This window comes from Medicago sativa, chromosome 2, assembly GCF_051527215.1.
Source record: "Medicago sativa cultivar Bolivia chromosome 2, Bolivia_mono, whole genome shotgun sequence".
Classification (NCBI taxonomy): Eukaryota; Viridiplantae; Streptophyta; class Magnoliopsida; order Fabales; family Fabaceae; genus Medicago; species Medicago sativa.
In genome coordinates this window covers 9,703,502-9,720,680 of record NC_140750.1, presented here as the reverse complement: position 1 = coordinate 9,720,680, position 17,179 = coordinate 9,703,502, and the positions used below count along the sequence as shown (strand labels likewise).

Sequence of the window (17,179 nt, the reverse complement as noted above, 5' to 3'; positions counted from 1 at the left end):
TTTTGACAGACTAAACCATTCAAAAATGTTACCAATGGTTTTAGAAGAGTGAAATAGAAATATTATATCATTCCAAGCTACTTGGAACACACAAAAATTATCTTCCTCAAATGTCATCATTAACTTACCTAGTTCTTCTTTCAGAGGAGGAACAATTATTAATTATGAGCTAAGCATGCATCTTCTAGGTTTTTGTTTTGTCTCATAATGTAAAAATCTAATCAATATATTTTTTATCATATAGCTAAGTTCCATTTATGTGGTTATCAGATTATATGATAATAAGAACCATACTATAAACCATTGAGATTAGATAAGAACCATTGTAATATCCCTCCATGAAATTTTTTTAAGCCAAGGGCAAAATTGGTATTTGCCAACAAAAATTCATTTTATAAATTATTTCACCACAACATTCTACACAATTCTAATTCCTTCTCTCTCAAAAGTCCAACATAATTTCTTCCCCCTTCTCCCTTTACACCATCGGCCACCATCATCCTTCCTCACCACCATCACAAAAATTTTCATCCTTCATGAAATCATCCAAATTTAACCATAAATAGGTCCCTTGTGGTGCTACTATAAGAGTTTAGCAAGCGAAATTCATTCTTCCCCTCTCATAGAAGCAAACCGCCCTTCATTTAAAAAATTTTCCAAATCATCAATTCTCACTCCAATCCATGGGAAATTGTTTGGAAGCTTGATTATAGGAGTAACCATGAAGTATTAAGCCATTGGTACCTTTGGAAGAGACAAGAGCTTGGCTAGAAGTTTGGAACTTGAGAAGGTGCCACAAAGTGTTCAAGAGGAACCTCCACAAGATTGTGAGTCCTTTATAGTTATAACTCTTCCTTTTGGGTAGTTGAATTATGCTATATGACATGCTAACATGTGACATAGAATAATTGTGACATAGTTAGTGTAGTTATGTCATAAGCTAGGTACCCTCACTTGTTGTCCTAAATGACTCTTTTATGTTGGTGATTATGATGATGAATTGTTGATGATGAATTTAGAATGGTAATTGTTGATATAAGTGATTACACTTGAATTCATGATTTTGAGACGAAATTCGTATGGTTTTCACTGGCTTGTACATACTGCTGTATGATCCATAATCGGGTAATAATTGGATTTTTGGATTCCTCATTCAATTGCCTACAGTTTGGACACAAATTTCGTATGATTCGGATTAGAAACGAATTCGGAAAATGCAATTGAAGTTGGTAAAATCCTGCTGGAATTTGGTTACGGGTTTTGGGACAGGGCTCCACTAAAACAGCAAGAACTTTCTCTCTGTAACCTAGAATCAAGTGATTTTTAATGCTATGGTTAGCTAACAAAATTCCGGACGTTTTGACACCAGTTCCATGAATTTTAGACCAGTATTGAAGTCTATAGGTGACTTTGAAGTTTGGGGGCAGAAGTATAAATTGTGCCGAACTATGAATTGTAAGTTGTTTTGATGTTGGCTGAAGAACAGAAGCTTAGCAGTGGAATTAAGGACTGAAGAATGACATAAAAATGGATGCTTAAGCTGTTATAAAGTTGCTAAAAGTGGTTGAGGTGAGTTCCTTTTGTTAGAAAACCCACCTTTGGGTAGTAAATTATATCATTAAATTGCTAAAGTGTGATTATGAATTATTAGAATAAGTTGACATAATTATAGCATGACTATTATGCCATATGAATGGTACATTTGAACAAAATAAATATGAGATAGTAGAATGATTATTTCCGAATTAGGTATCCTTATTAGCGTATTCTGAAATCTCTTTTATGTTAATAAGTATGTTTATGCTAGTATAAATGTTGGAGTGAAATTCTATCAAGACAATTGATGTATATAATTATAGAAATGATTTGAAAGAAAATTTGAAAAGCAGCCTATGAGTAACATGCTCATAGTGAATTATAGAAAATCCCAGAAGAAAAAAAAAATGGAAATGAGTAGAAAAATTGAAATGAGTAACATGCTCAAAAAAAAAAAAAAAAATTTGAGAAAATCTCCGTTTGCTACAACGAAGAGATAATGTAGCCTATGACGTACGGGTCATAGTAACGAATACGAAAACTCCGTTTGCTACAACGAAGAGATAATGTAGCCTATGAGGTACGACTCATAGTAACAAAATGAAATAATTACCGTTCGCCACAACGAAGAGATAATGTGGTATATTTCCGTTCGCCACAACGAAGAGATAATGTGGTATATATATTTCCGTTCGCCACAACGAAGAGATAATGTGGTATATATTACCGTTCGCCACAACGAAGAGATAATGTGGTATATTTTTCGTTCACCACAACGAAGAGATAATGTGGTATATTTCCGTTCGCCACAACGAAGAGATAATGTGGTATATATATTTCCGTTCGCCACAACGAAGAGATAATGTGGTATATATCTCTGTTCGCCACAACGAAGAGATAATGTGGTTTATGTACAAATAATGAGAAAATAATTTATATTGATGAGATATTTATATTGAGTTGTATAAATGAGAAAATAATTTATATACTTTATTGATATTAAATTCATATCATGAGATGCGATGATAAAGTATACGAGAATGTGTCAAAATTTCAGTAGCTTTGTACTTTAGAGAAGTGTAGCAATATGAAAATTTTGTTTGGAATGAATTAACTACGAAGCAATATTTTATGGGCATTTTACTAATCGTTGGAAATGAGGAATTTTAGTTATGGAACTCCGGCTTGGCTAGCCGAAACTAGTTGTTATCGGAAAGGAACCAGAGACATACTCAAATAAGTATGTCAAAGTATAAGCTATACTAGAATACGATAGATTTGATATATGTGTTTGTGATTATTATGTTTATGATTAAAGTATGACTATATTTATTATATGATCAAAATAGTATTTCAGACAGCGATTTTAGTTATCCCTTGATCGCTCAGTTATGCATAATGAAATTGTATACACCCAAAATGGGTTGAGGTTAAAAACAGATGGCGATCCTTAGGTTCCCCGAGGTTGCCTACAACCTAGGATAGATGGAACTCACTGAGACATCTTGTCTCACCCAAATCCCTTTTATTTATTTCAGATGTACAAGTTATTATACGATAGGATGGCTCGTGATGAAGAAGCAGAAGTAGCTGGACAATATAAAGTACACGTCAGTGGTACTATTTATGAGTTAACAGGTGAGAAATTCTATGATTTGTTCAGAGAGTTTTTATTTATTGTAATTTTAATGTACCCGATGCCGAGTTTAACACTCATGCTAGATATCCTAGGTAATTTTCTAGTAGGGGTGTTACAACCATACTATAAACCTCTTGTATTATTAAAGTAACAAACTGACATAGAAACATAATAACCAAACATACATAAGTTTAATGGTTACATAGAAGTGGATATTCATAAGAAATCCTAGCCAGTGCCCTTAAACTTAGCCTTAAGCTTCTTGATCTGTGAAACATCAAGAAGAGTAGTCTTTGCAATTATAGAAGTAGGTAACTTGTTTCCAAACAATACAGAATCAAGAAACTGAAAGCTAGGCTTTGAGCTACTATAAGTAGCAAAAGCAATAGCTTCTCCAGCACCAGAGTTAACTACAAAATGCAATAGTCCTTTTGGAAAAACCATAATATCAGTAGGCTTAAGATCTTTGACATAAACTTCTGTAAGGTTGATAAATCCAGCTGTAACTCTACCTTGAACCATGATTAGTAATTCAGTTGCATCAGGATGAGTATGCATTGGAACAGATCCATTTGGACCAATGTCTACTCTTGCTGCAGAGATATCAAGTCCATTGAGACTTGGTAATTCAGTAACTGATGCTTTGGCTAATTTAACATTAAAAGCTTTGTTTAAGCTTCCAGGTCCAAAGCCAGATAACACGAAATCATTCACCGTTGGTGATTTGCATGGATAGCCTGAAGGCGAATCTCGAGTTTTGTGTAGGTTTGCTACACAGAAATCATTGGCAGAAGATGAAACATGGGAGGTGTATGATGATATGAGGAGAGCAAAAAAGGAAACAATAATGTGATTCATTTTCATCTTTGAAAATTGAAGTTGGGTTATGGAAATGTAAGATTAGCTTTTGCTGCTTATATAGTGATATATTTTTACTAGGTAGCTTGTAGTAGGTGTAACATACTGTACTAGTAATTTGATTTGATTTCCTTAAATCAGCTTAACCTTAATAATTTTTCTTCTTCATTAATTAATCTCTTTCCATACACACATACAAAAAATCTGTTTAGTTTTTGTTTTCTTTTAGAAAAAGGTAAATTGTGTTGTACAATATATGACTTTTGGTCGGGTGATTAAGAAGCTATTTGTAGTTTTTTTAAGAATTGAATGTCAATTTTTTTTTATCTGTAGCAAACATACCATATACCATGTGTATTAGTTTGTTGTAAGTTATAGAAAATTTGATTTTATTATTTAATAATTTATATATTAATGTTGAGAAATTTTAAAAAGAACAAAACACTTTACTGTAATGAAAATAATTTTTCTTAAAAATCTGTTAAAAATAATTTTCTTAAAAATCTACTCAAAACAGTCTTTCATTTGAAGCAACTTATAGATTTTTTTAGATTCTTATTTTAATTTAAAATTGTAAAAAAACAAATAAAAACATTTCAAAGTGATTTATTTGTTTCAAAAAGTGTTTTTCTTTAAAAGAAGGACGTAACTAACAAGCTCTAATTAAGTTTGTAATTTCTTGAATGCTAATTATTAATAGTTGGGTTGGATGCTACTTTTTCATTGGCATTTCAAGCTTGGGAGTACCTTCACAAATGATATATATTTTTTAAATGTGAAAGGATGAATTATTTTAAATAACCCATTTTACAAATGGTATATTTATCTCTCATATAATACACCAGTTTACTTCCTTCCATTGTTCAATTAGGTTTTCATTATACTTCGGGCTAAGGACAATGCCAATGGTAAGATAGTCATCAAATTACTCTATTTTAACTGTTTTTTTTAAACACAAAAATTCACATTTTGCCTATAGAAAACAAAAAATTCAAATTTAAAATAATTTGGTTCCCACGCTTGATTTGGTTTTGATGTCAAATGTATTCTTTAATACACATTTTCTTATGTTTGAGATAACACATTTTCTATTAATGCTGACGTGGTTTCTTTGAGAAGTAAATTACAATACTTTTTTTTGGGAAGTAAATGACAATACATATCGGTCAAATAATTAATGAGATCCTTTTGTATTTTATTTAAGTATTGGAGATGAGCTTTAAAATGGTCATTACGTGTTTTTCTTTTAGTTGTGACTACACCCTCCGGTCACTAATATAAGCAAAAATCAACATTTTGGATTCATTCATTTAATGATGTATGTGGTCTATAATAAAGACCACATACATCATTAAATGAATGAATCTAAAATGTTATTTTTTGCTTATAATAGTGACCGGAGGGTGTACATTAGAAAAGATCATGGTTATAGCCTCTTTCTCGTTTTTTGACGAAGCCAATGGTTATGACAGGTTTACACTGCACCAATATAACGTTAACTACTTAGCTTTCATGTTTTGTGTAATTTACATTGCCTACGTACAAAACTTTACTCCTCGATCACAAGTAAAAGTATCTAGTTTCATTATTTAAAAAATAAATAAATAATCTAATTTCAGGTTTGTGTTAATTTATTTGTCAAAAAAAAAAAAAGGTTTGTGTTAATTTACTTTACTCCTCTTTTTTAATTTGAATGGGTACATGCAAGAATTTACAATTTCAGTTTTTTTTTTTTTCATATTTACTCAAATAAAAAAGTCTATCTTTCTATGGATCCGACTTCTTTAAAGTGAGTTCTTTACTCTAGAGTGTAAAATAGACAAAATCAACCGTTAATTAGCAAATTAAAAGTAGATATTGAAGGTACAACATAATCAATCATGAGTTTATTACTATAAATCATTAATTTTCTTACTTTATATTTTAGATATTTTTGATATGCCTAAATAAATACATAGAAAAAAAATCAAAATGAGTCTTTACTCTTACTACCTCATTTCCTAAATAATAATACCCTTTTGAAAAAGAATATAAAGGAATTAAAAATAGATTGTTGTAGTAATTTGGTTGATAATTTATTATTGTTTTACAAATTTATCCTGAGAATTAGGCAATATTTTTATATTTTATTTTCTAGATTATGTATGCACAAAAGTGCAACATTAGAATATTTTGTCGACCCTCTCTCTCAGCTGCAACGCACACATAGCATAGGTATCTCTGTTTGAGAAGAATAAACTTGGTTTGAGCTTTATACTGTGTGATAAAAAGATTATTGTTTCCATCTACTTTTAAGTATTTACTTTAGGGTTTTTCTATCACGTGCAAATTTGCACATGTTAAGAAGTTTAAAATAGAAATTTTGTATTGGAACTTGTACATTTAATATTCAATATAAAACTTTTAAATAAATTATTGTCGTTTTCCAATAAAAAGTTTCTACTATTAGTTGTTTTAACATATGGAATGTTGCACATGTAAGACAAACCATTTACTTTATCATGTCATACTAGTAACAATATACAAGTATAATTGTTGAAATTTTCGTTTTAGAGTTGTATCTCCTTTTCTTACAAAAATGTTGTCAAAATTATGGACCTTCATTCCTCTCATTTTATTGATTTAAGGAATCATTGTTTGAATGTACAAGGACATACTAATCCGAGGGGGTGCAATCTCATCATCCATTTGCAGGTTCCCCATTTAAAGCATGTATGGACTAGCTCACCGAAAACGAGCAATTATATATTTTACTTCAAATAACCATAATAGAGCAACTATTAATATATGTATTTCTATAAAATCTCTTAGCAGTTTGTAATTGAAATTATGTTTCTTATTAACATGTTTGAAGCTGTGACTTACTTTTTGGAGCAATTATTGTACAGTGTTTGTTTGGTTATTCTGAAAATTGGATTACCTTTCAAGAAATCTAAAATAATGCAAAAGAGTGATAGTGATTTGGATGACTGCAGTCTGCAGAGATATGTCCTACGAAGAGGTAAACAATGGCGCAATTTTTTGTTATTTTGCTTAACGTTGGTGATTTATTCATGAATTGTGATTAAGGAGTATTTTCCTGATGTAGGTCAATGATGATTACGATGATAATAGTGAGGAGGACGAGGAGAAAGATGAAGAAGATAAGACAGTAGAACAAAATGAATGGAAAAATAATGAGATGGAACAACTTGAGAAAGAGTATATATAGGGATCTTCATCACCAGGAGCTGGAAAAATAATGAGATGGAACAACTTAAGATTTGAGCACGTGTATTTTATATTTTATATTGTGGATCGAATATCATATTACTCATTTGAAAATTATGCAATGTTCTGCTAGATTGATGTATATCATTGATGTATATCTCAGATTAAAATTCTAGATATGTTTTCTGTGCAGTACTCTGCAATCTGCATATGATAGTCTGTTTATTTTAAGTTAATGAACCATAATGTTGGAATAATGCAAGTTAGATCATGATACAATTATTTTTGTAAAGATTTTCAGCTGTGATTGTATTTATCTACCTAATCAATAAAGATCAGTTGAGTGGGACGTTTCTTGCTATTATTATTGACAATGTCTTTTTGTATTATTGACAGTCTTGCTATTATATTGTCTTTTCCGACCGAGTTAATGGGAAAGCTATTGTGCGAATATTTCAATGCACATAAGTAAATTCAAAATTAGATTTTGTGTGAGAAATCTGGTTTTTTATAAAATATTAGTGTCGAAAAATGTTTATAGTTCTGAATTTTTTGATACAGATGTAGTCAATTCTAGGAGTCGCCTTTGTATTAACAATTAACATCAGCAAAATTTGTTTTATTTTATCTGAAGGCTGTCTGGTACAAAATTCTTGAGCTTAGGTTCTTACTCCAGAAGTCATTCTCAAGTTCAAATAGGCTACCCCAGGTCTTTTCCAACCCCACTTTTGAGATTCATTGTGATGTACAATTTCTTATATACCAATGTCATTACCGAACTTGTAAAATTTCAGCAGGAATCAATAAAAGCTTCATTCTGTGAATCAGATGGTAAAGTTAGAGATGCGTATTCAGATATTATAACTTCTTCCAAGGAGACTTTAGATTCTATATTGGAACTACAAGAGGTCTAAATTTTACCTCGAAGTGTATATGAATATGATAAGAATCATTGTTGGATGTTGTTTAATTTCAATATTTCTGTAGGAGTCAATTTGGATGAACTTCTCAAATAACAAACAGATGATAGTACTCATGTGACTTTCAACATTGGTTGTTTATTCCAAAATAACAAAATTTTCATTTCATTTCTTAAAGGTTCGGAAAGATTTTCAATAGATTTAGAAGATTCTAATCATTTGGATGCCAATCTTGATCAAGAGTGGTCACGGATTTCTCAGTTGCACAGAAGGTATTTTTATAATATTGTTCTGCTAGCCATTGATTTTCCCAACATGCTGAAACATTGTGACTAGTAGTTTTTTTTGTTTCATGATCCCCTTTTCTCCATGTCAATAGTGCTTGAAACCTATCAATTGATGCAACTTTTTTACATTAGCTGCATTTCTATCCTAAACATGTTGTGCTCTTTGTCTTTATGCTCATGTTTGCTTGGCTGATGCTATTAATCATTGCATCTTGCAGTATAACATCTTTCAGAGACAAGTCCATCAATAAATGGCAGAGGATGACACAAGTAACAACTGGTGCTGCTGCTATTAAAGGAAAATTACATGCTTTTAATCAGGTCAGGTTTTGTAACTGGATTGGAGATTCTACTGTGATATGCAAATTATTTTACTCTTAATTTGTTGTCTCGTTGCAGGACATCAGCAATCAAGTCGCTGTTTATATGAGAGATCCGAATAGAATGGTCAAGCAGATGCAACTGAGGAGATCAGCTATAAATATATTTGGAACAGTAAGTCAGTCCTAATCTTAGTTTTAAAATGTGCTGCAGAATCCATTGTAGACTGACACGGACATAACGAGTATGCTAATTAAGAATCTATTTTATTTACCTTTCTCATTGACACTTTCTGGCATATGCCTCCAGGTGGAAGATGTTAATGATAGCTGTAAAGAAGAGGTAAGCCTTATACACTACAAATGTTATACCTTATGTGAAAGGTAGTATCATGAAGAGGTAAGCCTTATACACTACAAATGTTATACCTTATGTGAAAGGTAGTATCATGAAGAGGTAAGCCTTATACACTACAAATGTTATACCTTATGTGAAATGTTCAAAAATCAAAAGTAGTATCATGATGTGGGCTGATAACATGTTGCTTAGCCTTAGCTCTTGAATTGTCCCATGTGGGCTGATAATTTTTTTATAGTTGAATGTCATTTCCTTTTTCTGTCTTTACACAGTCCCTCTTTTTACCACTCTTTTTTTGTCACTAACATGACAGTTTTAAATTTAATTCTGCCCAGGAAACATGTGTTGAAGGTGATCCTGAACTTCTTGACGATTCTGAATTTTATCAGCAGTTATTGATAGAGTTTTTCGAGACAGTTGATCCTTCATCATCTGGTAAAAATTTTATTTCTGCTGATTAGTTTTATTATATAAATTACTTCTAATAATACCATGCAGTTACATTAATTGATACATATAAATGTTTTGGCATTTAGGGGTCGTATAGGTTTAATGTTGCATGCAGAACCATCTTTCACACATACAAATAAATGATTGAATGAGTTTTACTGAACCAACATGATAACTTGACTTTTAGTTTCTCTGTGGTCTATGTTTTGCATTTTGCCCCCTAAGCAAGCAATTAGCATTTCAATTAGATATGTGTATTGTGAATGACCGCCTAATGGTTGATGCTTCTGAAAATCGGGTTATTTTCTCCACCAAGCTTTTATGAGGATCATAAAATAAAAACACAGATATACCATCCCCTGAAAGTCAATTAAATATGTTTGGTGGCTAGAAGATATATGTGCTGTTTTTTCTAACCGAAATATAATTTTTAGTTACCTCCATTAAAATAAGATCCTTTTCTTAAGTGTTTCAAGTCCATCTTCTCATTTTTGGTCATTTCATTTGCTTAGAGAAAGCGTTTTAGGCTTTGACGAGAATGCAAACAAAAAAGAGAAAAATGGTAGATCGCCATGCCTCAAAAAGCGGTAAGATAAGGTATCGAAAGATCACTACTAATTTCCATTTTCTACAACTGTCATATATCTTGCAGTAATTTAAGAACTGAACATGTTTTTTGACGATTCGATTTTGAAGGTATAATGTTCATGAAAAGATTGTAAATTTCAAGGCTCGTCAACCTCTGAATCTTCCTCCCATGGCTCCATTGCTATTTGAGAATCTGTTTGGATTGAAGACACAAAGATCATCTGCGGCAGCGTCATAATCATGCCGCCAACGGAAAATATAAGCCTCACAGTTTTGCCCTATTTCTTGAAATAGTATATTTTGTATGAACCTGTCTACTACGTGATGTTGATTACTGAGTAATTTAATTTTACTTGTAATTGGCCCCAGTTTTGCTTCAGATATAGATGTGAAATAGACATTTTCCTCAAGTTAAGGTTAGTTTGGCAAGAGGCTTATTCATGCACGATGAATGACTCAGATTTCTTACAATGATTTCGTGGAAACCTGATTCTGGAGTTTAATGTATAACTGTAAACGAGGATGTTGCTTATAACATTTTCAATGGTGAACCATTTTTTTTCATTTCTTAACTCACCATTTGAGGTGTTCTACATATTATTACTTGTTTGGATTGGCGTTAGGTGATATATTTTCGCGTCCCTGTGGAAAGTTCAACGTGATTTTAAGAAGCTGGTATCCCTAGCTTCACTGCAAACGTGGATAGTTGCCGTGATTTTGGTCTAAAGTGGAATTCCCACCGGCAAAGCAAACACAGGCTTAATCATAATTCAATATGATTGATTTTAGTACCGAATGTATTTATTTTTTACACATAATACTGAATGAATGTATAATATATAAGTCATATATCTCAACAATTCAAAAATAATTATAAAACAAGAAACACCACCAAAATTATATTGATGATGGAACAACTTACGTTTAGGATTATGACACATTTCAGCTTAGATGGCACCTAAGCTTTTAAGAGGCAGCTTTAATATCCAATTAATAAGCAGAGAAAAAATATCAGCATCCCTAGCAAATAGGTGAGCCAATGTTAGTAACATATAGTACTATTAATCAAGGGAAACTTTCAGTACCCCTACACATTAGGTCCGCACCTGCTTATGGTACATACTAATTTAATTTTGAGAAAGAGATAGGATTTGTACCCAAAATAAAAAGAGGAAGAATGATTATGTCGGTCAAACAAAGCTTTAACACAACTATTTATACAGTACAGTACTAAAATGCTATTGCAAATCCGTAAAAGAAAAATTTATCTTAAAAATACAAGCAAAACCTTTCTTTTATTCACTAACTTATCTCACGAAGGTAAGTTTGAGAATATTTGTTAACTTACTCTCATGGAAACTTACCTCTTCAATTCTCTAACTTAAGCAATGCTCCAAGAACATTTGTTAGTATTATAGTACTAAACATAAAAAATGAACTCTCGTTTTAATTAGTGGCTAAAACAAACATTTTAATTATTGATGAAATAATCAAGACTTCAAGAGTTAAAAGGGGTTTTCTATTGTGGATATAGTGTGTGTTTAGTTATACGGTGACAAGAATTAATTTTGAATAAATTAATGTTGTATAATTGGTTCTTGTTAAAAGTTAGTTGAATATAAAATGGTTTGTGTTTGAAATATCTATACTGAAAATGAATTGAGCAAAAAATTGTTAAAATCAATTGTAAAATCTTGAATTTATAAATTCTAACGTCAAATAGAATTAATTCTACAAACAAAATCAATTCTACTTTAAAAAAAAATTAAACAAGTCAAAATCAATTTTACTCGATCAATTTTGGCTCTTCCAAATTTAAAACCAAATATACATGTAAACCATTTTTACATTAATGTTAAATGAGAATTCATTATTTTATAAGTAATTTTAAAATATATAAAGTGGACTTGTGTAATAATATAATGAGTTTTGATTGGATTTTAGTGTATAATTAATTTATATAGGTGATTCAACCCCCGACTTATGTAATAATATAATGAGTTTTGATTGGATTTTATTCACTAACTTATCTCACGAAGGTAAGTTTGAGAATATTTGTTAACTTACTCTCATGGAAACTTACCTCTTCAATTCTCTAACTTAAGCAATGCTCCAAGAACATTTGTTAGTATTATAGTACTAAACATAAAAAATGAACTCTCGTTTTAATTAGTGGCTAAAACAAACATTTTAATTATTGATGAAATAATCAAGACTTCAAGAGTTAAAAGGGGTTTTCTATTGTGGATATAGTGTGTGTTTAGTTATACGGTGACAAGAATTAATTTTGAATAAATTAATGTTGTATAATTGGTTCTTGTTAAAAGTTAGTTGAATATAAAATGGTTTGTGTTTGAAATATCTATACTGAAAATGAATTGAGCAAAAAATTTAAAGTTAAAATCAATTGTAAAATCTTGAATTTATAAATTCTAACGTCAAATAGAATTAATTCTACAAACAAAATCAATTCTACTTTAAAAAAAAAATTAAACAAGTCAAAATCAATTTTACTCGATCAATTTTGGCTCTTCCAAATTTAAAACCAAATATACATGTAAACCATTTTTACATTAATGTTAAATGAGAATTCATTATTTTATAAGTAATTTTAAAATATATAAAGTGGACTTATGTAATAATATAATGAGTTTTGATTGGATTTTAGTGTATAATTAATTTATATAGGTGATTCAACCCCCGTTAAATTCTAAATATATTTATAATTTGTTTTCTGGTGAAGTTACTTATGATTTGGTGTGAACCTATTCGTGTAACATATCTATGTATTGATAAACAGTATTAAAATATATATTATTGGTAGACGATATTTTAATTTTTATCTCTTTCAAATATTTTTTTAATTTTTTATCAATAATTAAAATATTTATCTTACACTCGTGAGTAAAATGATGAGTTGAACTGGATCCTATACTATATAAGTTCATATCATAGGTAGAGAAGGTTGTCCCTAGCTACCAAGATGAATATAACCCATTTTTTCATATTTTACAGAAAATATATATGATCTAACCAAAAATATTTGCATTGTCAACTTGTAAGACTGCTCACCTAATTTCAGATGTAGGTCCATAAGTTCTTTATTTCTCTAATGTTCATGCTATCTAGCGTCCGTATAAAGTACTATAGTTAAAAATTAGAATTAATTTTTTTTATCTATCATTTAAAAAGTTTCACATAATGAATTATTTAGTAAATGTATCCAATACTTCGTACACACATCTCCAAATATAAGACACTCTTGAAAAAGTATTTGAAATTGAAATTATTTTGTAATATTAGGTGGCATATAATTTTGTAACATTGATTAATATTATTATTCTCTAGCTCTCATGAAAATAGTCTTGATAATCCCGAGTTCGACCGTAAAATAAGTATAGTTTGACAAAAAAATTACGTTATCATTCTTTTGGATAATTAACATTGAAATTATTATTTGAAATAAATTAGAAATGTTTTTCCGTACACTATTAACCAAACAAATCGTTCTCGTGAGCATAGTTCAGTTGGTATGGACAATGCATAATATATGCAAGGTCCGGGGTTCGAACCCAGCCACCACCAAAAAAAATTAACCAAACAAATCCAAAAAGTATGCAAGGTCCGGGGTTCGAACCCTTTCCAAAAAGTATGCAAGGTCCGGGGTTCGAACCCAGCCACCACAAAAAAAAATTAACCAAACAAATCCAAAAAGGTTCGAACCCTTTCCAAAAAGTATGCAAGGTCCGGGGTTCGAACCCAGCCACCACAAAAAAAAATTAACCAAACAAATCCAAAAAGTAAAGTATTTTTAAAGCTAAGAAAACAGATTCTGTTGTGAACTTTGGGTGCAAAGTGTGTGTTTGAACAGATAGGAGCTGAAGTAGATAAAAGGGACATGTTAATAAGACATTTTTGTATCTTAAGCTTCATTAGTCTATTATCCGTCAAAGTCCAAGTGAACATAATCATCATTTTCCCCTAAATGCCGGAGCTCCTTGAACAATTTTAAAAGAATTTGTTTTGGAGTATGTACAAAATTCTCTTCTAACCATAAAGTTCATTATCACTTTTTTTCATCATAGTCATCATTTTCAAAAACCACAAGAGAATGCCAACTATTCTCCTATCTAAAAGAATGTTACTACTCCCTCCGTCCCGGAATAACTGACCCATTTTCTAAAAAAAAGTGTCCCAAAATAACTGACCCATTTCAATTTTCAATACAACTTTCATCATTCCCAATACAATATAACACTAAATAATACTACTTTTATCATTCCCAATACAATATATTCCACTTTTCCCTTTATTTATACATTTTTCTTAATATGTGTGAAAAACAAAATTGTGTCAATTAAATTGGGACGGAGGCAGTACTTTTTTCTTAACCCTTCATTATCATGTAAAGGGATCCTAATAATTCAAAGTTTGATTAAAAAGTAAGTAAAATGTTGTTGGGGATTATTTCAACCAAGATTAAAATTCCAATTCTTCGAAATAACTCATTCTTAATTAAAGTTCATTAATCATTTGTGTCTGATCAATTGATTAAAGCTACATTCGTTTAAGTACAAAGCAAACTCTTCCTCTTATTCCTATGGCTTTGTTTGGGAGTTTGGAGGGGAAGGGAGGGGAGGACTTTGAGGGGTTGGAAATATATAGAAAAATGGACAAAAAATTCACATTTTTTGAAAGAACAGTTTTTTAGAGAATGATAAACGAATACTTATGATTAATATACTTTTAATTTTAAGAATATTATAACAACATAGATTGAATTTGAAAAATTCATATAAACCATCCATAACCCCCCAAAACCCTCCCCCAATGCAATTTTTGAGTTCCCCCAAATGAGGGGGATTTTTTATTATGAGTAAAAAATTAACCTTCAAAGCCCTCTCCTTCCAATGTCTTCTATTTCTTCCATTTGCTCCTTCCTTTTTTCAAAACCCTCCCCTCCCCTCCAAACTCCCAAACAAAGCCTAAAAGACTTACAAATATAAAACCATGAATTTCTTTTTGAGAAACATAGCGTGAGGGAGAAAGCTACCTTTCTGTGGCTTTGTTGCCATTTACCTAAAGACTTCATCTATTTTAGGGATATGTAAAGGACCTTGACAAAATGTACTTTGCCAACCCAACTAAATTCACATCTTTTGATATGTGCCTTGACTAACCTTTACCTGTTTCTAAATGGTAAACTCTACAACTAGTGAACAACTGAAATTAGGAGGGCAAAAAGAAAATTCCAATTTTTTTTTTTTTAAATAGCAAATATTAGTAATTAGTTGATGGAGTAGTTTTTTTTCTCTCTTATAGTCGGATTTGAACTCATGACCTCTAACTCCTTACCTCTTAACTCAAACCAGTTGAGTTACCCCATTGCCCCAAAATTCTAAATGCTTACTCCCTCCGGTCACATTTATAAGTAAAAAGTAACTTTTTAGGTTCATTCAATAACCAATGTATCTGGTCTATATATAGGTCAAATACATTAGTTATTGAATGAACCTAATAAGTTACCTTTTGCTTATAAATGTGACCAGAGGGAGTACTTCTTTAATTTTCAATTGTATTTCTACGCACTTACATATATAAATTTATGTTAGGGGTTTGCTAGAACACACCCACTAGTTTTTATGTGGGAGTGTTTTAGCAAGTAAATAACTAAAAAGTGGTTAAATACACCCTAAGGTGTATGTTGCTATAACACACCTTCTAACAATAACAAGTGGGTGTGTTCTAGCAAATCCTATAGGCATTTGCTAGAACACACCCACTACTTTTTATGTGGGAGTGTTTTAGCAAGTAAATAACTAAAAAGTGGTTAATTACACCCTAAGGTGTAGCTTTGCTAAAACACTCCCACATAAAAATTAGTGGGTGTGTTCTAGCAAACCCATGTTATGGGAGACATAATCTATACAAGGTCGAGAAAACTGTAAACTTTATTAAGGAGTTATATTTCTTAAGGATTTATATTTCTTCTTTATAAGTATACATTGATCTTTCTCCCATGCTATCTCTCTGAAGATATAGAATTATCCTAAGCATTTGTTCTAATTCAAACGCCATAAAATTATCTATTTATAAGGTGATGAGTGTCTACACTTTATTTAAATCTTATCTCTAATCAATGTAAAGTTTATATTATTCTATCATACCTAAAGTTATTGGACTTAATGTGTAAATAATAGTGACTAATTATTGAATCTTGGATAAACTTTGATATCAATTTCTTATTAAGTACATTTACTCAATACCACAAAATCAAGATGAGATTATTTTCTTTTTGAAAATACAAAATCAAGATGAGAATTGATTATGCTTTATATGTATCTTTCTGCTCCTTGAAATCTTTAGTGGAAGAGTCAAGGGCCTTTAGAGTCAAGATCCAATCAATTTTATGAAACACCATGATTAATTAATCAAACCATGCTAATTGAGACTCTTATTATCAATCTCATTTTGGTCGCCTATTTGAATACTATTCACTTCCACTACATTAATTTTTGTGGTTCCCTCCAACTTTACATTAAATTACATGTCACTTCCTTCCCGCAAGAATGGTCACACTATACTTTTTTTTTTTTTAAGGAATTGTCACACTTTACTTGTTTCTTTTTTTTTTTGGTTGGTAGACGAAATGACAAAGCCATTATAAACTCGCACACATAAGTGGAGGTGGCGGGTTCGAACCCCCGGTCATAACGTCCGGCCTAACAATTTCGGCATTTTGCCAGTTGAGCTAGGACTTCTGGACTCACTTTACTTGTTTCGATCAAATAGAAAAATGATCTTGCTAACAAGTGTCTTAAGTACATTGTTTAAAGAACTTATAAAGTTACAATAAGAAATTTTGTCTTGAAAATACAAGTCAAACACATATAAAAGTCATAACTATACAATTTTAAATATAAAATTTACTACTTTTAGATGCTTAAACAATGTCATAAGACACTCGTTAGCATTTCCTATAAGAAAATACTATAAACTAAGGAAAGATAATA

General features: G+C 30.8%; 2 protein-coding genes and 1 long non-coding RNA gene across 5 annotated transcripts; 2 read left to right on the top strand and 1 right to left on the bottom strand.

Annotated features, from left to right (window-relative positions):
- Positions 1 to 3,296: 3,296 nt before the first annotated feature.
- Positions 3,297 to 4,179, bottom strand: LOC146944340 (auxin-binding protein ABP19a-like). Its single transcript, XM_085742740.1, has one exon. The coding sequence runs from the start codon at positions 4,037 to 4,039 to the stop codon at positions 3,404 to 3,406; it is 636 nt and encodes a 211-aa protein (XP_085598866.1). The 5' UTR covers positions 4,040 to 4,179; the 3' UTR covers positions 3,297 to 3,403.
- Positions 4,180 to 6,583: 2,404 nt separating this feature from the next.
- On the top strand, positions 6,584 to 7,592 carry LOC146944339 (uncharacterized). Of its 2 annotated transcripts, XR_015025904.1 has the most exons (3): positions 6,584 to 6,745; positions 6,922 to 7,034; positions 7,122 to 7,592. It is a non-coding gene; the product is annotated as an uncharacterized LOC146944339 (long non-coding RNA). The 2 variants fall into 2 exon arrangements; XR_015025903.1 differs by lacking the exon at positions 6,584 to 6,745 and having other exon boundaries at positions 6,763 to 7,034.
- An 89-nt stretch (positions 7,593 to 7,681) lies between these two features.
- On the top strand, positions 7,682 to 10,738 carry LOC146944338 (uncharacterized). 2 transcript variants are annotated; one of them, XM_085742733.1, is made up of 8 exons: positions 7,682 to 7,952; positions 8,041 to 8,151; positions 8,342 to 8,435; positions 8,669 to 8,771; positions 8,850 to 8,945; positions 9,081 to 9,563; positions 10,091 to 10,165; positions 10,275 to 10,738. In XM_085742733.1, exons 4-6 carry the CDS (start codon positions 8,712 to 8,714, stop codon positions 9,156 to 9,158), a joined length of 234 nt encoding a protein of 77 aa, XP_085598859.1. In that variant the 5' UTR covers positions 7,682 to 7,952; positions 8,041 to 8,151; positions 8,342 to 8,435; positions 8,669 to 8,711; the 3' UTR covers positions 9,159 to 9,563; positions 10,091 to 10,165; positions 10,275 to 10,738. The 2 variants fall into 2 exon arrangements, with proteins under 2 accessions (XP_085598859.1, XP_085598858.1); XM_085742732.1 differs by having other exon boundaries at positions 10,091 to 10,175.
- The last annotated feature ends 6,441 nt before the right edge of the window (positions 10,739 to 17,179 follow it).

Excerpts from the sequence above, each read along its gene's own strand:
- LOC146944340 (XM_085742740.1), bottom strand. The coding sequence starts at position 4,039 with ATGAAAATGAATCACATTATTGTTTCCTTTTTTGCTCTCCTCATATCA.
- LOC146944338 (XM_085742733.1), top strand. The coding sequence starts at position 8,712 with ATGACACAAGTAACAACTGGTGCTGCTGCTATTAAAGGAAAATTACAT. Across the intron at positions 8,772-8,849 it reads AATTACATGCTTTTAATCAG|GACATCAGCAATCAAGTCGC; the intron begins GTCAGGTTTTGT and ends GTCTCGTTGCAG. Across the intron at positions 8,946-9,080 it reads CTATAAATATATTTGGAACA|GTGGAAGATGTTAATGATAG; the intron begins GTAAGTCAGTCC and ends ATATGCCTCCAG.